Source organism: Saccostrea echinata, unplaced genomic scaffold (assembly GCF_033153115.1).
Source record: "Saccostrea echinata isolate AGI-Se365-2 ecotype Australia unplaced genomic scaffold, CSIRO_AGI_Sech_v1 ptg000064l, whole genome shotgun sequence".
In the NCBI taxonomy this organism is placed as follows: domain Eukaryota; kingdom Metazoa; phylum Mollusca; class Bivalvia; order Ostreida; family Ostreidae; genus Saccostrea; species Saccostrea echinata.
The window spans coordinates 6,629,741-6,655,000 of NW_026889813.1; the positions used below are offsets into that span (position 1 = coordinate 6,629,741).

Here is a 25,260-nt window from a genome sequence, read left to right on the forward strand (position 1 = left end):
GGTAGTGTAGATTCTAAATTGTAAAAATCATGACCCCTGGGGGTAGGGCGGGGCCACAACAGGGAATCCAAGTTTTACATTGAAATATGTAGAAAAAATCTTTAAAAATTTTCTTCTCAAGAACCACTGGGCCAGAAAAGCTGAAACTTATGTGGAAGCATCCTGGGGTAGTGTAGATTCTAAATTGTTCAAATCATGACCCCTGGGGTAGGGCGGGGCCACAATAGGTATTACAAGGGGGAAATCGGGTGAAAAACAGCAAGGCCAAAGTTACTCAGGTGAGCGTTGTGGCCCATGGGCCTCTCGTTTATTTTTAGGGTGGTTGAAGTAATCAGACCCTTAATTATTCCAGCCTCACCCAAACAAACCCATGCATAAATATACACATTTATTTCTGTCAGTCTTTATGAAAAAAACCTAATGTGCTATAATTTTTAATCATAGAACTATGATTTCAGTTAAAGGATGGTGTTAATCAGCGTAGATTTAAGAAATTGGTATGATGCATTATAAATTGCAATTTTGCTTGCGATTGACCAGGGCTTTAAAACTGCTTGTCTAGTTGCTGAAATGCTCTCAAATATTGTTATAGGATGGTTTTTTTCTCTCTCTCAGTGCTATGATAGTGGAGATATCTAGGTGCAGCAATATCCTTGTACATACTTTAGATGGAATTAATAAAGGGTGATGGATGGGTGGGTCAGGGTTTAGAGCTTGTATAACTTTAGTGTGCTAATTTATGATTACTAGCTCTCAAAATAATAGAGATATATTTGATAAATGAAAAAAATTATGGTGCCATTACTCATAGTTGCTGCACTTAATATTGTTCCTGGTAAAAGAAGTACAAAATATATAACTACTATAGGTGAAGCAGTTGCTAGGACTTCATGCATATTAGTTCCATTAGGATATTGATTTACAATACACCTACTTTCATTGCTACTATACTCTGTATACAGAGAGGTGAGAGAATGGCTTGCATCCAGTCAGAATATTTATCCTTCTAATATTCCATACTGCTTTTTTCTGCAAGAGGAAAATTTAAAACATGATAAAGGAGAAGTGGGAAACAAGAAGTTTAATTGAATAATATTTTATTATTTACAATAGATAATCTACATTAAATTCATAGTTTCAGACATGAGTGTTTTCCACTTACATTTTGTAGTTGTTTTAAAAGTGCATGAACAAATAAACAACCATGATGTTGAAGCACATACTGGTAAAACTTATTTGTACATGTACTTGTATTTGGTGAAAAAGTACTTGATTCGATATGCAAGAGCATGCTCTGTGTATGTACAATTTCTAAAACGAGGTAAATTATTGACAAACAAGTTGATGAAACAAGAATATCAGCAGTCTCGTTTAAAGTCATCATTTGGTAAGTTCTATGGTTGATACAATGACCTTGTCAGCAAATACAATTTATCATTGAGTCAATTGCTGACTGACTTTTTTCATACTAATTGTTAGGCCATTATTTACACACTGAATTGTCGACGGATTTTTCTGTTATTTCCCGATCATGACAAGGAGCACACGGTGGGTGTGACCGGTCGGCAGGGGATGCTCACTACTCCGTGGCACCTGATTCCACCTCTGATGTTTTGGAGGTCCATGTTTGCTCTGCACCTATTTTGTAATGTTTAATGGACTTTTGAGCTTGAATACTGTTCGTTATCTCCATATATTTCACATAAAAAAGGGGGGATCCTTTAGTGTAGACTTAGAATTTCTGAAAAAAAAAAGGTTATTAAGAATTGATTGATCACACATTTAAAGAACAATTGTCTTCTTCAGACTAACATGCTGTTTGAGATCATGCAATCTGCCTTAATTCTGAACCGGGTAGGCTTTGTAGAACTGTTGATGGACAATGGGGTCAACCTAAAAGACTTCCTAACCAAGAAAAGGCTTCTTAAGCTCTATAATCAGGTATGTCAAAATTAACATCCTAATTATCTTTCGTTAATTTTTTTTTTCTGAATTGACCTTTATTTTTGAATTTTAAGTTGTTCTTTTTTTTTTTTTTTTATCTTTTGTTTATTTGTTCTAGTTTCATTTCTTATTTCTTGCATGAAAAAAAATTGTTTTCTTTCCTACCTGTATTTTGCAACTAGAAATACTTATTTTCAAAATCTTTTTAAAACAAATAGATGTATGTCTATATGTTGTCATGATTTTAGAGAGACCTGTCTTTTTCTTCACACCACACTGTACAAGAGGTCAGAATATTGAGCATTCTCCATGTACTTTAACAATTAATTTTTTTTAAAATTTGTTGTCTATTAACCTTCTGCATTGTTCTTTAGAGAGTGAAGTCAGTAAATTTTTAGTACAAAGTATCAGTACAAGCTTTTTAAATTAAAAAAAAAAACCAAAAAACTAATGAAGCTTTTGCACTTTGCCAGCTTGCAAAACATGATGCACATTAGAGGGCTGCCTGTATAGTCAATTTGTATCTAACCAGCATTTAAAAAGTTGATAATTCTTTAACAACCTATGCTTTTTTTTTTGGTTGAATAAAATGATTATTTTAATCAAGCTTCATGGGTACATCTTTGACCTATTCTACCACAACTGTGCTTGGCATTTCATTTGCTCATTATGTTCTTGGTACTTTAGATATTTTTTTTCACTCATCTTTTTTCAGGTTTTATATCAGATTCCCCCCCCCCCCTAAAAAAAAGTTTACTTTTTTTGTCATTAGCACTTTAGTCTTTAAGAGCTGCAGGTAGAAAACCCATAAGACATAGAAAAGCCTCAATTTTCTCACTTTCAAAATATTTTACATAAAAGTAACAATAGACAGCATATTTAAACATTTTATCTACTTGAGCATGCTCCCACAGTAGTCAAATTAGCTAGTTTGTCAGTTCCAGTGTACAAAATTAACATTTTCATACCTGTAATAATTAACACTCACTGTGGGATACAAAATTTTATATAAAAGCTTGATGGAAAACTTATGCAACATTGAGTAGAAATCATATTTATTTTAATCTTATTTATTGCAATTATTTGCTAATATATGTGGTTAACATAAACATATATATAATGTGTGTTTGCTTTCATCTGGTAACAGCAAAGTTTTAATCCTGTATGCTTTTCCAAGCGAAGAATATCTTCAGACTGATTTTGTCTATTTTTTTTTTTAAATTCCTTATTTGTTTCCATAGGTAATCCACTACTGCTCATACAAAACCTGTGACATCATTAAACAGAATATGCTTGTTTTCATGAAACTTCACTGAAAATTCATATTTATCAATCATTGACTTCTATGAGCATCATTTGTAAGGTACAGTCCGGACAGAAAAAAATATATTCAGTTTTATTCACTTAACTCAAAGCTAAATGGATGCATTGAACTACAAGTAAATAATTGTTTTATTATATTGACAGTTTTTATAGGTATAATTTTTTATCACTTTACAATGATGATGAAAATTTGAAAGTCAGATAATACTGCTTGAAGTGGCAGTCTGTTAGGATTTCATAATTATAAAGTCAACGATCAGAACCAGGAAAAATATGATGACATAACGCAATGATTGCATACTAGTACTTATGTTTTCAGTATTAATTGAAAGTTTGCTTGTTGTGAGGTGCACATGATGTTTATTTTTGTTGATTTTGACATTCAGATTTCAGCTAATCAGAGTAGAGAAAAATCATCTGTTTATATAATATTTATGTATGAGGTAGTACGTTTAAGAAAATGAGAAAAACTGTTTTAATTTTTGCATTTAGGAATATTAGCATCGTAATATGTCAGTGCCCAGGTTGTATTAAGAAAAAATGTTTACTTTGGATTGAGGCAAATACAAACCTTATCATCTGACAAAAGCAGTTCTGTATGTGCAAAGGTTTTTTTTTCTTTTGGAGGGGGGGGGGGGGAGGGGGGGGGGAGAGAGGAGGGGAAGGGGGCATAAATAGTCAATCCTTCCACCTGTTCTTCACTTCAATTCTTTCAAGTCTATTAAAATCAGTGCATCAAGTCTGCAAAATATAAGTTAACTTTTTTTTGTACCATAACTGCAATAGAATACATGTATCGACATCATTGTTGCATATGTTCTTTTGTGTCATCTCTAAAGTTTTTAATTAATGAAGGGGAGGTAAGTGATACAGTAATACAAATACATGTACATACAGTTGAACTTCGATATCTCCAACATCAAAATATTGAATTCCGTGAATTAAGTTAAAGTGAACTTTTTGTATCTGCTTGCTGACTGCAAAAGCACATTTCAGTGTGACAAATTATTTTTTTTTTAATATTGGCATATTGCGATTAGTTAATCTAATTTTAAAAATGATTTGCATGACATTTTAAATGAAGAAGAGTTTATTGGCATGCATGCAAAATAAGATTTGAATTAGCTGCAAAAAAAAAGGGAAATACATTTGTATTTTCAGTATAACTCTCAATGCAAATACATGTATTTCAACACACATCAATTATATAAATCATTGTTTGAAGCTTGTTAAACAATAAAGCTCTGAACAACACATTTCATCCAGAGCTTCTAGGTATGAAGTGCTGTAGTACTAATTGAGTGCTATGTACAGTATTACAGGTATTAGCTGTGGACAAACCACATCAAGACATTCTTTGATTGTTTATTTCATTCTCATCAAATTCATGAGAACAAGTGAATCCTATCTGATGCAGACACATTAAAAAACTAAAAGCAGTAGGTTCCAATGATTCTTGGTTTTCAATAAAGTCATAACCTTGGATGAAAAATGAGAGGAAAAAGATGTTCATTTTACAAGTGCAGTTATATATTGATGTGCCTCTAAAAATTAAATGTCATAAGTTTTAAATTTCATTGAAAAATCTTCAAAAAAAAAAAAAAAAACCTATGTATATAAGAGCTGGCCTTACTATTTTATATGTTTTATTTTATAGATAAACAAGAATACTCAACTGTATCAGATGCTGGATAAAATTCGCCGAAAAAATGGAAATGTAAGAGAAGGAATCTAAATGATGATCAGAGCTTAAACTGAATATCTATTTATTATATAATGTTTTATTAATTGTGATAAAACATATAATAATGTATTGGCAAGATCATTGAACATCTGTAAGTATGAAAATACATGCAATTGAAAGAAGTTATCATAATTTTTCGCAGACATAATTTTAATTATTTGTGTGTAGTTGAAAGGCAAGTTTACTTACATAAACAGTCCTTAGGTTTTAGATTATGTAAGAAAAGTTTCCCATGTTTTGTAAAGAAACTTTTAACCAATGATAAAGCCTAAAATTGTTTTTTAATGTAAACAGGCGAAGTACATCTCCCTGGTGGATGTGGGTTGCTTGATTCAGGACCTCATTGGGGACTTTTACACCCCATGGTACCTACTGGACCCCAAAGTAAGGGACCTTGATGTAGAATACCTCCTTGATGGGGTGTCAGCAAAGAGTATGGGTATGCCAGGGATCAAGAAGGGGATTTTATCCATGGCAACAGGGAAAAAACAAGGTATACCTCCACTGTGAAATTATTGTTTGCTTGCAATTCATGTAGTTTTGAACTCACATATGTGGGCATTGTTATGTAAAATCTACAGACCTGGGATAGCGTCTATCCAAAATATCATTAGTTGTACAGAATTTTTTTTCCCATGTACCATTATCATGCACATGAGGTATAATTTCATTAAGGAAGCGATTGCAAGGCGTCATGTGATCGACTCATGTGATGTTTTAAAGAAGAAAGTTTACGGTAACCATTTCCGGAATAAGGGGCGTGATATGATTGCGCCAATGACAAAAAGTCCTCGTGGCAATATTTCATGAACGCAGAGAAAGAATAGGACGTGACGCTGCAGAGTGTTGGGGAGCATCGGCGCAGATTTTTTCATCTTCATGTTTTGTTTTGACGTCTAGCTTTTGTGTACTATATAGTTCTATATCAAATCTAGCAAAAAATAATTTTTAAAATAATAATTTTTGAAAATTCACGAGGACATGAACAAAGACGCTTCATGCCGGCATATTTTATGAAGCGCATAAGCACGACCCAAATTTATGTCATTCAGCAATTATTTTTTAAACTAAAGTTTCTAGTTTTGACGTCAAGTGTGGCATTATGACGTCACAATGGAGATATGTACTCATGTACCTAGTTCATGAGAAAATGATGTGAAGAATATGAGGAAAAATATTTGCAAATGTAAATATTAAATAGCAAATCACTATTTTTTGCCAAATAAGATATTAGGATTTTTATATATTTATTGCAGATACAAGTTCTATGAAATAACCCCTATTCATTCAATATGTTCAGACAAGTGTATCAAAGTATTTATTAATCTATACATACTGTTTTTTCTTAGTCTTTTTACAGACTATACATATTTAAGGTTCAGTAGCAAATCATCATACGAAAATTTATGAAACTTATAATATTTTAGGAAGGGGGGGGGGGGGGGGTATTGAAATGCATGTAACTTCAAAATGAATGTGATGACCCTACTTCATATTTTAGCTATAAGTCACTTATAATAAATTGTACAAAATATATTAGTTTTTGGAAAATTCATTGGGTAATTTTTTGTCAAGATGTTGAGAACTCCTCTTGAGGTGAAAATATTACTGCAAATTTACAATTAATACTCCCCAAAGCAGTGGTGGCATTACTACATCTATCAATATATTCCAATACAATTTTTATTTTCATTGAATATAAGGCATATTATTTAATATCTATTGGAATTTTTTATGTTGTTTCAATAATGTACCATAATGGGATATATAAAATTTCACCTCATAAATATCAAAATATTGAAAAACTGCAGTTACCATGGCAACCATATCATCCTTATAACCCTGATGACCTTGGTTGAAATTTTCATATTATGATACCATTAATGTCAGGCAAATTTTATGTAAAAATGAGAAAAATTCATTGAGCGGATTTTTTTCACGGACCCTTGCAATCGCTTCCTTAAAGTTATATATTACATGTAAATAATGACCCAAAGATGACAAGACAGACCTGGGTCACAACAGGTGTCAAACATGTTACACATAAGTATTATAATAAGGACATTTTTAGCTCACCTGAGCAGAAGGCTTAAGTGGGCTTTTCTGATCAAAATTTGTCCATTGTTGTCATCGTCTTTGTTGTCCCTGTATATATTAGTAATGTTATACATGTATGGGAAAACATGTAGGAAAAACTTGAAAAATCTTTTATCCATGAACAGTAAATCCTTGAGCAGTAAAATTTATATGGACACATGATCCACAGGAAATGTGTATTCAAGTTTTTTCAACTCATGACCCCAGGGGGTAGGGTGGGGCCACAATGTTCAGATTTACAACCATATATAGAAAGAATTGATTGTTTCAAACCTTCTTCCTAGTGAACATTCTCATGTAGCAAAGATTTGTTTGTCATAGTTAAGTCATAGTCATCTGGAGTGGGGATGATTTCATGAAAGACTCTCCAAAGGAATTTTTAGACTTCTCATAGTGCATTAGCAAATTTCAAGTTGTTAAATACACATGGATGCATGAGTATACAGGGGTATCCATGCATTCTGTAGAATGTTTTTATGAAAACAACTTTTCATCAGATATCAAGGGCTTTTATTTTTTATATACTGTTTACAGAGTTTTATATATATACATGCCATTTTGATTTCATTATCTCAATCAGATAGCAAATATTTAAGCAGTGCATGTTGCTATACGGTTTGTATTGAGAGTTTCTATATTTTTTTCAGTTATTATACATATATAGAAAGAAGTATTGATTAATTAAGATGATAAATTTCTAGTTGTAATGATTAAATGGATTCAATATCAACACAGTTAGGCATTCAATTCCATGCCCATATATGTTATTGGACACTGCATAGTGACAGTTCAAACTTTATTGCATTTTGTGGGTTGAGAACATCACATCATTATCTAACATCTGCCTACATTTTTTGGCTAATGGCTTTAAAATTGTCTGATGAGGGGTTCAGAATGTCCTATATACCTCCCAGTATCTGCCCACACCTCAGGGGTGAATGACGTCAATTCTCCCATGATTAAGAACAGAAGAATGTACTTTTTACCAGAGATTAACTATAACATTAAAGCTGAGGTTAATATCTATGGGCAGTAGTTTTTATTATTATAGTGTTTGTGATAATTGATAAATTGAAATTAAAGATCATGCTTGCACAGAAGTTTTAATATATTGTATTAAAAAGTGATAAATATCTGAAATACCCCTTACTTTGCAAGAAGATTGATTCCATAGCTGCAATGAAGCAAAATTAAATTACCTATAAAGATAATTACTTATGTCTATCACTTTATGAAATTAAAACAATTAACTGACAAGACTGGGAATTTCCTCTGATGTCTTGGTTTTTAGCTGATAATTTTTTCTTCTTTTTTAAGGCACCTTAATCACTTAGTTGACCTATTTCTATATGCATGCAATTGTATATCTTTATGCTTTGTGCATTAATATGCAACATTCATAAACTTTTGAACATTTCCAGCTTCTATGAAATGACTACACCAATCTTATCCAGTGTGGGCAAATGGAGCAAAAAACATCAAATTCATGCAATGTTTACAAAATCTTCTCTGGACATCTAGTAGAAAAAAAATCTTTGCATGATTAGCAAGCAGTTTTACATACATGCCAACTTTTGAAAATTCCCATGGGGGATTTTGCACGTGACGACAATTTTCAAAGCTTTAAATTCGCGACATTTTGTCGTGAAAATAAATGTTTATCCTTTTTTAGCTCACCTGAGCCGAAGGCTCAAGTGAGCTTTTCTGATCACTTTTTGTCCGTCGTCCGTCTGTCCGTCCGTCCGTCTGTCCGTCTGTCCATCTGTAAACTTTTCACATTTTCGACTTCTCCTCAAGAACCACTGGGCCAAATTCAACCAAACTTGCCACAAAGTATCCTTGGGTGAAGGGAATTCAAGTTTGTTCAAATGAAGGGCCACGCCCTCTTTCAAGGGGAGATAATTAGGAATTAGTGAAAAAATAATGGCATCATTTAAAAATCTTCTTCTCAAGAACCACTGGACCAGGAAAGATGAAACTTATGTGGAAACATCCTCAGGTGGTGTAGATTCAAGTTTGTTCAAATCATGACCCCCGGGGGTAGGGTGGGGCGACAATGGGGGATCAAAGTTCTACATAGATATATATAGGAAAATATCTTTAAAAATCTTCTTCTTAAGAACAGCAAAGCCATGATTGGTCATATTTATATGGAAACATCCTGAGGTGGTGTAGATTCAAGTTTGTTCAAATCATGACCCCCGGGGTTAGGGTGGGGCCACAATGGGGGATCAAAGTTCTACATAGACATATATAGGAAAATATCTTTAAAAATCTTCTTCTTAAGAACAGTAAAGCCATGATTGGTCATATTTAAATGGAAGCATTCTCAGGTAGTGTAGATTCAAGTTTGTTCAAATCAGGGCCCCCAGGGGTAGGGTGGGGGCACAATGGATGATCAAATTTTTACAAATGAATGTATGGGAAAAATTCTTCTGCTCAAGGATAGCAAAGCCATTTGTTATATTGATATGAAAGCATCATCAGGTAGTTTAAAATTTCCCCCCTCCCCCCTGTAAATTTTTCAATACTGAACTGATTTTTGCTTTTTTTCTCCTAGCCAATGTGCTCAGGTGAGCGATGTGGCCCATGGGCCTCTTGTTTTTTTAATTTATAATATCAATATCACTTGTTAATACAATTTAAGAATAAATAAAACAAACAAATTTTTTCCTTCCAAAATTCAAATATCTTTTGCTTAAATAGGTACCCCTCTCACTAAAGAAGTGATATCTGTTTAGTTTAACAACATTATGTTTGAAAAAGACACATAATTTAATGGTGAAAAATGTGAAAATGTACAAATTTCAGTTCAATAAATTTTTTTGCAAAGTTATAGAATTATATGAGGTTTTGTTACTGTACAGTTTCTGGGAAACATTTGTAAAATTCTATATTTACATTTTACACAATTCGAAAATTGTTATAATCATGATGAACTTCTGCATAATCAAGGCAGTGTCGTGTGGGTATTCCCTTGTCATATTACATGGGGGGGGGGGGGGGAATTCAGTGTACTTGAGGTATAAGACTTTGTTGTTTCATCTAAATTATTCATCTTATTTTAACCGGTAAACTTTTTTTTTATTACAAGCAGATAAAATCAGCAGCTGTGCTTTGTTGTTTTCTACTTTCGTTTTTAAAAAATGATCAACATGGATTAATTCCGATTTTGTTGTTAGTTTATCATATCACTGTATTTGATTTTTGTTTTTATTGAAATGATATTTAATTAACCCCTTAATCTATGTGTTTCACTGTGCATACCCCTTCTGACTGAAAAGTTTAATCCCCTAACTGCTCCAGGCTATATATGTTACCTGTACCTGGACAGCTGTGTGCGTTCAAGCGAGAAGTGATTTCCTGTGGCTAATTAACACCTCTGGATGTGTTAAATAAACAAAGAGACTAATCTGTGTGCATTGAATAAACAAGTCTGATACTCTAATCCCGATTGACAAAATTAATATTCCGGTAGGGAAACTCTGAAAATCGGAAATTTTAGGTTGAATTTTTTCAAATCGGGATTTAAGGGCAATTTTGCTTTCACGATCGGGAGAGCGGGATCAAAGGGTAAAATCGGGAGGATCCCGCCTAAATCGGGAAAGTTGGCATGTATGGTTTTAAAAGCTCTTTACCTAAATTGTGAAATTCATGGAACCTATTATCAAGGCTTGTGCCCCAGGGTGGAGCAAAGTTGATTATATATATATTGAAAATTTACATTACAAAAACATTGAGCAGGCAAAATGCATGTTTGCATAATTACAATGAGTTCATAACCTTCTACCATAATTGTAACACTCATGACTCCATGCAGGTCCCATATGTTAAGGTCCAAGGGTTGGACATAGTTAGTAATGTATTAGAATACATTACAACTTTGAAAATCTTATGGACATATAGGCACTCAACTGTTTGTGGAATTAACAAGTACTACCCTTTTTGTTTCATACCCCATGGGTTGGCGTAAGTTGATCATTTAAAACTCTTTGAAATTCTTTTTCTTTACTCATGAACATTTAGAAAGAAAAATGTTTCTTACCCGGTAAATATAATAAGTTAGCTAGCCCTCTCACCTGTAATTATAACATTAATAGCTCCTGTGTCCAGTGTTCTGGCCCCAGTATGGGGCTTAATTAATTTGTCATATATTGCAATTTTTTTTTATATATATTGTATGTTTGATATTAAATTTACTGAATTACCTTTATAAATGATTTTAAAAAATTATATCACGTGAATGTGGAGGTACAATTCCAGTTTAGATCCCATGTATTGTGTATGTTTTACTCAACAATTTAAAGCTGCTTTGGTCAAGAAACAACTTGCAAAAATAATTGCATTGTAGTAACCACTACATGGTATAAAATCCATGCACTATATCAAAATAATGTAGATCGAATGTTTAATAGCTGCTTATTATTGGATGAATACCATAGAATTAATAGCAACATAAGTTAAGCATTTATCAAGCATTGTGGTAGCCACTAATGTTACAGCCATCCTCTTTCAAATAAATCATGGATAGCAAAGTCTGACATAAATTTTGCCAAAATTTTCCACTTTTCAGAATCCATGGATAATGACCTTTTGACCTCAGATGAGTACCAGGTACCAGATTTTGATAATCCATTCCAGGAACTGTTCCTCTGGGCAGTGTTACTCAACAGACAGGAAATGGCCAAAATTTTATGGAAAGGAGGAAAAGTAAGCCTTTATTACATTTTCAACAGTGAAATACAGTAATTTATTTACTGAATAAAAGTGGTATTCTGACACAGTGTGAAAAGATATCAAAATGGTATTGTCACACAGTGTGAGAATATCAGAGGTGTGGCAAAACGTACGATTTTCCTTCCCTTCACGAAGAGTGTTTTTAAAAAAATCCATGGCCTGTTATAAGATAGAGTTAATGAGCCATCCTGACAGAGATTAATAGTTAATATACTGCCAAAAAAATCCATGTTTAAGTTTTTCAATCTTGCAATGGCTTAGCTATGATGTCTCATAGGAGTGAAACGGTTCACCGCGGTATCGATTCACCGCAGTATTTTTTCTCGGTTTGATACACGGTGCAAAATCTCAAATTTTCGGTTCGGTTCATTTTTCGGTCGGGATCTTTATTCAGTCGGGTTTGGCAAAAGGTAAAACACGTTAATCAGTATAAATAAGTATAGAAAACGTAAATTTTCGATGACTGATAGCTTATAAAATAATTTTTGACAGTGAAATGATTTTAATCAATTTCTTCTAGTCAATTTGCAAATAAAATTCGTAAAATATGTGACTAGATTTAGAAAAAGAAAGCATAAAACAACGTTGAATTTGTTTCCTTCTATCAAAATGTATCGTATCGAAAATAACTGAACCGAGACAAAATTATACAATACGTATCGAACCGTGAAGGAGGTGTATCGTTTCACCCCTAATGTCTCAACTGCTCAACTATGATGTCACAGCATATGACATTGTATTACGAAAAGACAGAGGCAAAGGGAAAATCTAAGAAAATGTAATAAACAGAAAATTCAATGTTTTGTAGATGAATATGGAATTTATTTCACTTGTGAGACAGGATTTTTTTATATTTTCACTCGTGCTTCGCACTCGTGAAAATATCAAAAAATCCTGTCCCACTCGTGAAATAAATTCCATATTCATCTACAAAACATTGAATATCCTCTATTTACTTAATGTATACAGTTGTTAATATTCCCCTGTTTACTGACCAAGGGCACCTGGTCCAGTGCATTTGTCTTTCATTCACTAGAGATGCAAGGAAAAAAATGTCATCATGCATCTTTGAAGGCACTCAGACTTTTCATAATAGATATCAAATTAAGTCTTCCATTATTGATGGATGTTGTAAATGATTTTTAGTTTTCTAGACAGTATTATATAAGAGCATGTCTGAAGTAATGTATGAATGTGTCTAGTTACATGTATATGGAAAAAGTGATTAGTGCTTTGATTCCATGGATGATTTATTTGTCATGTAAATACTGATGACTGATTCTGTGGATGGTTTGGTTGATACATTATACTGATTACTGACTGTGGTGTGTTTGTTATAGGATGCCACAGCTGCAGCACTTGTGGCGAGTGGAATGTTAAGTTCACTAGCCAGAGAGACAGATGACACAGAGTTAGCCAAAAAACTCAAAGCCAATTCACAGTAGGCTAGGTTTTTTTCTTCAATTGATATGACCTTGTAGCATCTTAGATGGAAATGATGTATAAGTACAAATGTACTAAAAATATCTCTATAAAGCAAAAAAAAAATTTTTTGTCAAGTTGATTACACTGTAACAATTAATTGATATATAATGTTATTTACTTGTAGGGAATTCTCAAATCTTGCCATAGCAGTGTTAAATGAATGTTATGATGTGGAAGAGAAAAAGGCTCAGAATCTATTGATTCGTGAGCTTGAACATTGGGGGGCAGCCACATGTGTATTATTAGCTGTGGAATCAAACAACAAAAAGTTCATTTCTCAAACAGCCTGCCAGACACTGCTAAACAATGTGTGGATGGGGCACCTGTCCCTAGACAACCAAATGCTACAGGTGGGATCTTGTTTCTGAATATCAGATGTTCTACATACTAGGGTATGTAGGAATTATCATTTGGTAAAAATATCTGACAGGAAGGTTGTTGTCCTTTATTAAAAGATCTTATAGACAGTCATATGGTTTTTGCAGATAATCAATTTAAACAAGTCATGTCTTTGAATTTACCAGATCTTTGTGGTTGTTTATACGGTCAATTTAGTCACTCTGGTGTCCTATTGCTATCTGTTATTATCCATTGTTGTGCATTTCCTAGACATTTGACCATTTTCAGCTTCTTATTTTAATTTGATGGACCAATTTCAACCAATATTTAGCATGTAGACCATTTGCATGGTTATAATGAGCAGCTAAACCTCTACCAAAATTATTAAATTCATGTTATGTGAATTCTAGGAGTCCAAATCAGGCCCCAGGAGGGGTTAAATTAGTCTTAAATTTATTGACAATTCTTTATACAGTGTACTTTAAAAATATTATGACTATGTGTACTTGAATACTCAGAAAGCAAACTGCATGATGGTTGTATTAAGGTATGGGTTTTGATAAGCTGATCATATAAATAAAGTGCACTTTATCTTTAAAAGTCTTCACTCCTGAATTTGTAGGAGACAAGTTGCATGAATATAGAGTTGTACCAAATTGTAACAATTATTCACATGAGTCCAGAGTTCATGTTATGGTGCTCAGGTGACTGTTAATGCTCATTGCCCTGTTGTTAATTGTTTTGGATTTAAGTGATCATGACTAAAAAAAAATAAGCTAATTATAGCATACATTGTGTATTTTTGTGCAATAACAAACTCTGTACAGTTATGGAAACATGTTTTATTTTTACACATGATTGACGTTTTTTTTCCAGTTGTTGTTGTGTGTGTTTGTACCCCCACTCATATTTCCTGTCATCAAATTCAAAGAGGAGATAGACACTGACGCAATGTCAGAGAAAAACTTCGAGCAGAGAGTAAGTGTGAAAATTGTGGAAAATTTCTGATAATTACTATCAAAAGCATGATAAACTTTAGTTGTAAAATATGGAATGAACTTTTCAGACACGTAATTTGCAATTTAAATTTCCATTGTTTGGGCGGAATTTTAATCATTTGGTTTGGTCAATGACAGGTAACACTTAAAGCTAAGAAGAGAAAACTTGAAAGGCAGAAGACATTGAACTCGATTCCTGTGAGAGAGGAAAAAGAGTAGGTTCTTAATGCATTGCAGTAATTTTATTAAAAGCAACATAAGGGGCCGGGAAATGGATTTTTAATTGTCATATCCTCACTATCAAAAAATGGGGTATAGAGGATTTTCTTTGCCAGTTTGCAAGTCTGTTTCATTTTTAATTTAAATTAATTTACATGTCTAGCCTAGCTCTTATGTATGTGGGGCATTTGAAAAGTTCTGATAATTATTCAATAAAATGTCAGATTTTGTTGTTTTCTTTTAATGATTGTTTCTGATATCATTGAAAAAATCAGGAAAATATGTACTCTTTTGTATTTAAAATTAGATTATTTATCAGATTGACTATCTACACCTTGATTCAACTTAATATCTTAAAATTCAAGGTCATTGTAACTGTTCAATCAAAAATTTTGGCTGGCCCATACCTCTGAAATCCAAAATGAGAAGATTTGCTTCAATTCTTAACCCAATTAATACATGTACAAACTGTGAAATCACTAATCTTCATGGGGGTTTAATTTAATCATAATTAGTATGAATCAGACCCACAAATTCATGTCTCCTATGAAATGTAAGATTTCAAATATTTGACAACAAAACACATTTTTCAACATCAAATTTAATCCCCATGAATCATTTTTGTCAAACGACAAAAATTTGACCCCATGAAAATATGTGATTTCACAGTAGTTGCTCTTTCATAGTTTAGTAATACTATACATATATTATCATAAATTTACGGCTGAAAAGCCTGATATTATGTGGTATACATTTGTATATGTCATTCTTTATGTACAGGTATATCTATAGCTTGAGCTAAAAGATCTTACAAAGATTTATATTGTCCTTGTAGAGAAAGTCATGTGGATTATGAATCAAAACCATTTGCTCTCAGCTTTTGGAAGAAGCTTTACTATTTTTACACAGCACCTGTTGTTATCTTTGCTCACAATGTGGTAAGGTGTTCTGTTTCTCCTATTTAGTCCACAGATTTATTTTTTGTATTTTAAAAGTAAAACATTCTCAAAATTTCTAAATCACATGAATTTACAGCCATGAATGGATGAAATGTGCATGATATATATTCATGCATGCACTTTAGAATATGCATATTTATTATTATAATAAATTAAATATGCATTATTTTATGAAAAGTTTGGAAAAAAGTGTGTCTTTAAAGAAATCTCTGATTGATTGTTATTGATATGGCCTTGTTCTGTTCCAGCTATCCTATGTGATTTTCTTGGGGTTGTACAGCTACATTCTTCTGGTGAAGTTTTCAGTAGAAGTCAGCATAGAAGAGATTATCCTTATTATCTGGGTGTTCAGTATATTCGCTGAGGAGGTTAGACAGGTATAACTGAAATAGGCCAAACTTTTTTTATTTTCTGTACATTGTGCAACATTAGGAGGCTCCTATGAGGAGATTTGTGGACACTGCAGCATTATTAGACATAATTGCAGCCACATACCCATACTATATGGCATATATGTCAGATCATTGTCTTTTACAATGTATATTTAACTGCAAGGGGCCAGTTTCTTTTGAGCTGTACTGTATGTCAGATTATGCTAACAATATATGCTTCAATATCCAATATATAAAAATTTTTAATCAATCAGACTAATAAATCTAAAAAAAAATCAGACATTGATTTATTCACAATCTAATTCTTTTAATCTTTTTTCAATGTAGTTCAATGATTTATAACATGTGATCTTAAATTCTTTAAGGTAGGTGAAGGGTCGTAATGATTTGAAGACTTGTGGGAGTACCGGTTATTTCTTACATTAATGCATAATTTTAAATGTATCCTGTGGAATCCATTTAATCTTGCAAGTACATGTACATGCCACCAGTGTGTAGTAGACTCGATGAGTGTGAATTAGATACCTTACAACTGTATCTTAGGATAATTGAACTTATATTGGTGAATATTAATTGGCAGGAGCTGGCTGTACAAATGCACAAGCTTGTGAGTGCATTTGTACAGCCAAAGAGTGCCAATATTCACCAATATAAGTTCATGCAAAAACTCCTTTTTTATATGGCTAAAACGTCTCCCATCGATTTATACTAATTATTTCAACTAAATAACAAATTGATAAGACTTTTCAGTATTGATATTTAAATTACTGTCTGTCCTATAAGCGTTCAATATCGCATCATTCCAATGACCCTCCCAAGCGTTATGAAATGCTTATTGAGGTTTTATTGAGGCTAATACCTACTACATTATTAATTAATTGATAATGCCAATTTTGCGTGAAAATGAACACATCTTATCGAGCTGCCACTACCTACCATAAATTTGCCTTTGAGAGGTTGACCAGACAACATTTCTTGTTTGCAATGGGGCGTTCAATTGTATTCAGAATGTTTCGTGCATACTGCATATATACATAATACACACTCAGCTTTCAATAAAATGCCAAGATTTTTGAACGCTAAAATTCTCTAGACTTTTAGTAGTTTTTTTTTTAATAGTCTATTTATTAGCTATATAATAAAAATGAATATTATACATTATTTAGTAAGTGCATGAATTAAAACATACAAGTCAACAAAATGAGAAGGGCACCAACTTTTGGAATGAAAATGTGTTTATTTCTTAGCTTCTTTACTAATAGAAAATGAATGAAAACAATGCATAAAAAATACTGAAACTGATTAGATAAGGAAGTCCAGTATTGTTCCTCTATAGGTTTCAGGTCAATGCCTTCAAAATTGGGGACTATGTAATGTAAGTTTTGTCAAAAAACATATTCCCTTGAAATCTTGATAATTAACAACTATTTGCACCTCTGTTACTTAACCTTGCACATGTATACATGTACACCAAATTCAGTTTGGATAATTTTCTTGTCAATTTGGAATAAATCAGTCACATATATATAGCATTCATACAGATTTGTGAATATTTCATGGTTTACAAAACAAGTATCAATGATACTTGACAAAAACTAAATGCGGAAAATGGAGAAAAGCCATTATTGGATTCCTTTAGGTACAAAAGGGTTGTCCCTTGTAAACTATAGATGTAAATGTGATTTGCATTCTTTCTCATTTGACTTGAATGAGAACTTAAGCAACATTTCGATAGGTGTAATCTATATACATTAAAAGGGCAGTGCAGAAATGAATGCTAGAAAAGTGTACATGTGTACAGGGTATATGAATGCTACCCAATTTATCCCCTTGTTTCACAGGACTTGATTACACTACTTCAATTAAGTCAAACCATTACATGTTTAACAGTTATTTGTAAAACTAGCTCCAAAGAAGATATACTGGTTTGAAAATTGTGTGCCTATTCAACCTTCCATCAATCCCTCACATATTTCTTTAGCATTTTTATGAGAGGCTAGTAAAGGTTTAATTCTGACTAAACCAAGTGTGATGTGTGGCACTGTTTCAGGTACATGTACTTTCTCTGAGTAGCAAATACAGTCTAGTCTGAAACTGAACTAATAATTTTTTTTTTGTGGTAAACAGTACAGTATAATACATGTATACATCACTGATTTGTGATATATATATATATATATATATATATATATATATATATATATATATATATATATATATATATATATATAGGTATATGAGGTTGTTTGTGGGCACCGACCTTCTAAACAGGTTTGTGGGATCTCGCATTTCTACATTGAATAGCTATGTCATATTCATGATTTAAGCATTATATATGGTCCTTATATAATATATAATATAATTTTTGAGATAAGATTAAAAATGTTGTATATCATTGTGGGTCATTATATTCATATATATAGAGCATTGTGGGATAAAGTATATACATCGCACAATGCTCTATTTATGAATATTATGACCCACAATATTATCACATGCTATATATATCATGTCCTGGATTTCACAATGTAAGACATAAGAATTAATATTTGATATAAATAATATATATATGTATATTTACATATGTACAAAATAGAATGAATCATTAAGAACAGTTTTGGGGGATTCAATATAAGATTTTAACTATTACTTTTCAAGTATTTTGGGGTCATATTGCATATTAATGACTCACTGCGATATACGATTTATGAGATCCTTAACAAGATATTTTAGGGATATCCTCTCTCTCTATATATCCCACAATATATATATATATCCCACAATCTCTTACATACACATATATATAGTGACAAAGATGATTAATCAAATAATGTCCATCCCACAATGTATTATTTATAATTTATTTATTCATTAAGCATTGTTAGATATTGAACGGCATATTTTATCTATACGCCTACTTATCCCAGATTTTCTTATATACATATATATAGTGAACCACATTTAAGCATTGAATTCTTATTTTTGAAAGTAATTATACAGGTATAATCACTGCATTGATTCCATAATGTCCAATCCGTAACGTATTTTTATTGATTCAACATATAGGATAGCAGACTAATATTATGAGATTCTACACTATATATTTTATGCAATCGCCTGTCCCACAATTCGTTATATACATGTATATATATAGTGACCCACAAACAGCTATGATCACTATACGTTTATAACATAATGACCTTCCATTCGTGAATTATTTATTTAAACAATAAAGAGCTTATCAACCTTATATTATGAGATTTTAAAGACAATATCTTACGTATATGCTTACATATCCAAAAGTTTATTATAGACATATTTATATCGTGACCCACAACCAGGTATAATCACTATATTTATCCCACAGTTCATTATATACATATATACAGTGACCCACAAACATGTATATTCACTATATTTATCCCACAATTCATTATATACATATATACAGGGACCCACAAACATGTATAATCACTATATTTATCCCACAATTCATTTTATACATATATACAGTGACCCACAAACTGTTACAAGCACTACATTTTTATATACATATATACAGTGACCAACAATCAGGTATAATCACGTGCAATATATTTATCCCACAATTCGTCATATCTATATATACAATGACCCACAAACAGGTATAATCACTTCATCTATCCCATAATTAAGTCCGTTATCATAATATATTTACTATTACCATAATTTATTTATTCAACATACAGCTTATCAGCCATATATTAGAAATTCTTAACAAGATATTTTATCCCTGCGCCTACATATCCCACAGTTGCTATATACGCATAGAAAGTGAAATAAAATAGGTATAATCATTACCTTAGCCCGGTAATGTCCATCTCATAATATTTTATTCATTTATTCAATATTATGACATTATTAAAAATATTATTTTATGCATAACACCTATACTTATCCAATAATTTCTTACATATACATGTAGTGACCAACAAACTGGTGCATTCATTAGACTGATCCCATAATGTTTATCGTATCTTACTAATATTTTATATATCAACATACAGCTAATTAGCCTTATATTATGACACTCTTGCATGTTTCACTTTTCTTGCAATCGCCTACTTTTCAAACAATTTCTCATATACATGTAAATCATGTATATAGTGACCCACAAACAGGTATTAGAATGTACTATACATTGATCCCATAATGTCCAACTCGAAAGTGTATTAATTATTTATTCATTATGCAACTTATCCGCCGAATTTATTTGATTCTTAACAAGATATTTTATCTAAATGCCTCCTTATCCCAGAATTTCTTTTAAATGTAATTATTATTTAACCAAAAACAAGTATAATCATCGCGTTTAAATCCCTTAATGGCCAATCCATAACGTATTTTGTTCTTTATTCAACATACAAGTTATCAAATTAATATTATGAGATTTTCACAATATATTTCATGTAATCGCCTCTTTATCCAACAATTCGTAATATACATATAGTGACCCACAAACTGGTATGATTGCTAAATTAAACACATAATGTCCATCCCAAAATGTATTATTTATTTCTTCAACAAAGAGCTGCTTATCAACCTTATATTATGAGATTTTTAACAAGATATATCTAATCTATATATATGCTTACGTATCCAATAGTTTTTATGCATATTTAAAAATAGTGAACCTCAGAGTGGCATATAATCACTTTATTTATCCCACAATATATTTATATATACATATGTACAGTGACCCACAAACATGCAGGTATAGTGACTATAGTTATCCCACAATTCGATATATACATATATACAGTGACCCACAAACAGGTAGAGTGAATATAGTTATCCCACAATTCGATATATACATTTATACAGTGACCCAGAAACCGGTATAATCACTTCATTCATCACATAATGTCCATCCCATACCATAATATCATTATAATATGATGATATTCTTATCATTGAAGAGAAAGGTTTAAAGCGTCAAGTGCCTGTGCATTGGTCCTAATAATTTACAGGAAGGGGGTGCACCCTGTGAAAAATTTTACATAATGTACAGTAGTTAAGAAGATTTTAAAGATTGTATGAATTTTGATGGATATATGCCGACACAACAAGCATCAAAAGGCTAATTTAAAACTGCAATATTCCGACTTGCTGAACACACTCAACAAAATGTATTTGAAAGCAAATATATGTCTAATTTGACAAGAAATTTTACTCCCATTTTACACAACTTTGATATTATTCAATTAGAATTACTAATAGTTAAACATCTCATTTAATAAATATTCTTATTATAATCGACCTTCATAATCCACCCATTTCAATTCAATTGACTGAGTGTTAACGAAGAATATTTTACCACCAGGGTTTTAATTTGCCCGTACAGGTCCGACAGCACCAACCCATTTTACCAACACTCGAATTTTGACAATGGAAGGACATTTTCAATAAAGAAGTGATAAATTTTATACCGAACACATCTATCGTATTCTGTATCATAAACCGACAATGCAAACGGCGTGATATCTGACATGTACATTGTGAACAGAATCAATAAAGTTAATTTTGATAACTGGTCATCATGGTCATTATTTAGGGGATTATTATTGAAGGATGATTCTAAGATTTGATCCTGAGAGAGGATTTTGGGGCGGACCATGTCTCTTTTATTGTTTCCTCACAAACCAACCTAATTTGAATACAACTTTATTTTGTACGATATAGGTATCGATACACACAGATTAAAAAAAGAAATTCGTGATACATGTATGTTGATATTGAAAAATATATATCATTTTTCATATCTGTTCTGTAAGTTAAAAAAATATCAAAAATTATAAAAGGTTTGGTATAACTTTAGGAGTAAGGGATTGAACGGAGACCCGCTGAGAAAACTGCGTTTAAAGAGGTTCGCTCCTCAGATTTTGAGCATATTTTTGGTTTGATGTCTATTAAAAAAAATCTGCATATTATTTTAGTTCCTTCAATAAATTTTGAGTCTACAATGCCAATTAAACTATATTCAATTAAAATTCCAAAATTAAATTCCATACCAAAAGCATTAGGAGAGGAAATATATCTTCTGACGGAAGTTTTTTTTTTTTTTCAGAAAAAAAAATGAGATTTTTCTTTTTCAAAGAATTTACACCACTGTTAAGTTTGAATTCCTATTTTTCCATGCAAGTTGCACACAGAGTTATTCTGTGCAGTGAAATGTTTTATCTTGGTCCCAAATTATTCATCAAATTAACTGCCATGAATTTTATTATCATCTTGTGAAAAATATAGCAAATTTATTGTGAAATTCCAGATAAAATAATAGCCTCAATTTATGCTAAAAATTGACACCATTTAATAATATCTATGAAAAAAGAAAAAAAATTACATAAACCCCCACATTTAATTTTTTTTAATATAATTATAACCATTCTGCTGAAATTCAGCAAAATCTTTATATTCTGAAATGATTGACTGCTTGTTTAATGTTTAACGCCGATTATTCTGTTTAAATGATCAGTTTTTGAAAGTTTTGGTTTCTCTGGCTGCCCCCGATGAGCGTACTCTTTTTCGAAATCCAGAGAAACGATCTTGTTGTAATCCTTGACACGGGGCACCATTTAATGTCCCATCCAACGGACTTAAAAATACGTTTTCCATTTTTAATGAAGCTCTATGTGTTGTATAAAAAAATATATTACTGGGTATTTTTAAAGCTTTTTGTAACATGATCCATCTCCTTAATCGCAGTAATCAATGCGTTTAAACAAACAAAAAAGACTGCGTTTATTGCTTTTAAATGCAAAGCACAACTCGTAAAAATGCATACGCCATATTAGTTTTCCTATCTCCGATATAAGCAACGGGGTATACTTTTCGCATTTGTTATACCTGACTGTTTTCTTGTCAGGGGTACCTGTGTGGAATGTATGACAAGTGTTCCTGTTGGTTATCTTACATTACCTTTGTTTACATTTTATTGCGTCGCCCACATGGCGCAGTGGTTAGAGCGTCTGGTCTAGAGTCGCGGAGTAAGGAGTTGATCCTTACGTCGCGGGTTCGAATCCCACTGTGGGACGTGGAGACCGCCCTTCGGATGAGACCGTAAAAACCGAGGTCCCGTGTCGCAGAAGGTGCTGGCACGAAAAAGATCCCTCACTGCTCAAAGGCCCTGAGTGCCGAGTATAGGACAAAATTCGCAGCTCTCACTGGCAAATTGTGGCGTCTCCATATGAGTGAAAAATTCTCGAGAGGGACGTTAAACAACATACAAACATTTTATTGCAGTTTACGTGTATTTGTGTTTGTTTTTCACTGACCTGTGCAACTGATGTAAGTTTCTTTGGCAACTTTGTTTTCTGCCGTGGAAGGAGTTACTTTTGTCGCTACCCTAGAGTTTTACAATAGCTATGTAGAATACAATACGTAACCGGTGAAAACTGATTACATTAAACTGTGACCAAGTTAACGGCTTATTTTGGGTCCGTACATTAACGGAAAATGCAAAGTAATATGGTGGACAAACCTAGATTCCTTCCCTTTACGAATCGCGTTCAGCTTTAACTTATAAACCGTATCAAATAAAAAGGAATTTTCTGGATTGCCGTACTGACCGGTTATATGTACCGACTTTGGTCCAAACGTACATTGTATCAGGATATATCAGTTTATCATTACAACACTACATAAGCACCAAAACATTTCTTGAAAATTTACCAAACATTGACTTTTTACGAAATATTTGTAATGTGTAAGGATATTATTTTAAACAGTGGGGGATGCAGATGAGAACACATAATTTTGGCTTAAAGATTTTCAATCCTTATGCTTTTTCGGATACTTGCAGTTTCGCCCCAAGATACAGATCATCGTGTAAGATCTCATAGATGGCAAAATCAGACTTCCGCGTATATTCCAAGTCATTAACATGTTTCTATTTCAACACAATTACTTTAAACATTTTAGTATAATAACAGTTTTTTCCTTCACATGTATATACATATAAACGTATCTTTAAAAATGTACATATTAGGGATGTCAATTTTACTTGGGTAGCCTAGCCGAATAACCGGGGTCTTCAGTCTGTAATTCCTTGTCAAAATGCTTGTACACTCAATAGCAAATCAAGCCACTGTCACACCTACACTGTAAAAAATAAGTGTTTTAAAAATAAACACCAAATTGCCACAGATAATAAACACTTCAACACGTTTAAAATTTAAACACCTCGTGAAGTGTTTAAGAAATAAACACGTTAGAATGTTTAAATTTTAAACACATGAGGTTTAATATTTAAATACTTTTTTCTCATTCTGTTTAAATACTAAACACTTCAAAAACACAATATGTTTAAAGAATAAACACAAAGAGCTTATTAAATAAACACCGTACGTGTTTAAAATGTAAACATTTCATGTTTTATTAATAAACACATTCAACCTAAACACTTCAACACTTAAACATGTTTATTCTATGCAACAGATAATAATCACTTAAACATGTTTATACGTCAATTTTTAAACACTTCAACGTGTTTAATTTACCAAATTAAAAAACACTTAAACGTGTTTATTAGTTTTCAAATTTTTATTTGAAACAAACACAAAATAGTACAAAACACACTGTGCTTGATGATGAACATGTACATAAAGCTTAGTTAATAGATGAATTAATGTTGAATAGGTATTCAAACTTTATAAACAATTATAACATTAATCAATGCATTTGCTAACACATAGATACATAATTCAATTCAAGTTGAAAAACAGAATTATGATATCAAAACAGACTAGCATGAACATGTAAAACCTGCATATCAACTAAAATCCAATAAAATTGGTGGCGGGAAGGGGGGGGGGGTCTTTGAAATAGGAAAAAAACCCATACATTATCGCTTAGTAAAATGAAATATTTTTCAAGAGAAAAATTTTGAAACATTATTTAAAAAGGGCCAGGTCGTCCTTTACATCCTTTTGTTTTTTAAATAAAACAAACAAATTTATAAATAAATATAATTCAAAAAGACTGAA

At 32.1% G+C, this 25,260-nt stretch overlaps 1 protein-coding gene and 1 long non-coding RNA gene across 2 annotated transcripts in view; one reads left to right on the forward strand and one right to left on the reverse strand.

Annotated features, from left to right (window-relative positions):
* Positions 1-25,260, forward strand: part of LOC133175991 (transient receptor potential cation channel subfamily M member-like 2) — a 104,301-nt gene that overhangs the window by 24,737 nt on the left and 54,304 nt on the right. The window contains exons 12-22 of the mRNA XM_061311169.1: positions 1,807-1,941; positions 2,193-2,231; positions 4,925-4,984; positions 5,306-5,504; positions 11,682-11,818; positions 13,186-13,286; positions 13,455-13,680; positions 14,546-14,647; positions 14,806-14,882; positions 15,722-15,824; positions 16,094-16,222. Coding sequence (XP_061167153.1) covers positions 1,807-1,941; positions 2,193-2,231; positions 4,925-4,984; positions 5,306-5,504; positions 11,682-11,818; positions 13,186-13,286; positions 13,455-13,680; positions 14,546-14,647; positions 14,806-14,882; positions 15,722-15,824; positions 16,094-16,222 — 1,308 coding nt within the window. The remainder of the gene's footprint in view (positions 1-1,806; positions 1,942-2,192; positions 2,232-4,924; positions 4,985-5,305; positions 5,505-11,681; positions 11,819-13,185; positions 13,287-13,454; positions 13,681-14,545; positions 14,648-14,805; positions 14,883-15,721; positions 15,825-16,093; positions 16,223-25,260) is intronic.
* The window catches only part of LOC133175992 (uncharacterized), a 189,839-nt gene continuing 166,107 nt past the window's right edge, over positions 1,529-25,260 (reverse strand). The window contains exon 2 of the long non-coding RNA XR_009719365.1: positions 1,529-1,660. This is a non-coding gene — a long non-coding RNA (uncharacterized LOC133175992). The remainder of the gene's footprint in view (positions 1,661-25,260) is intronic.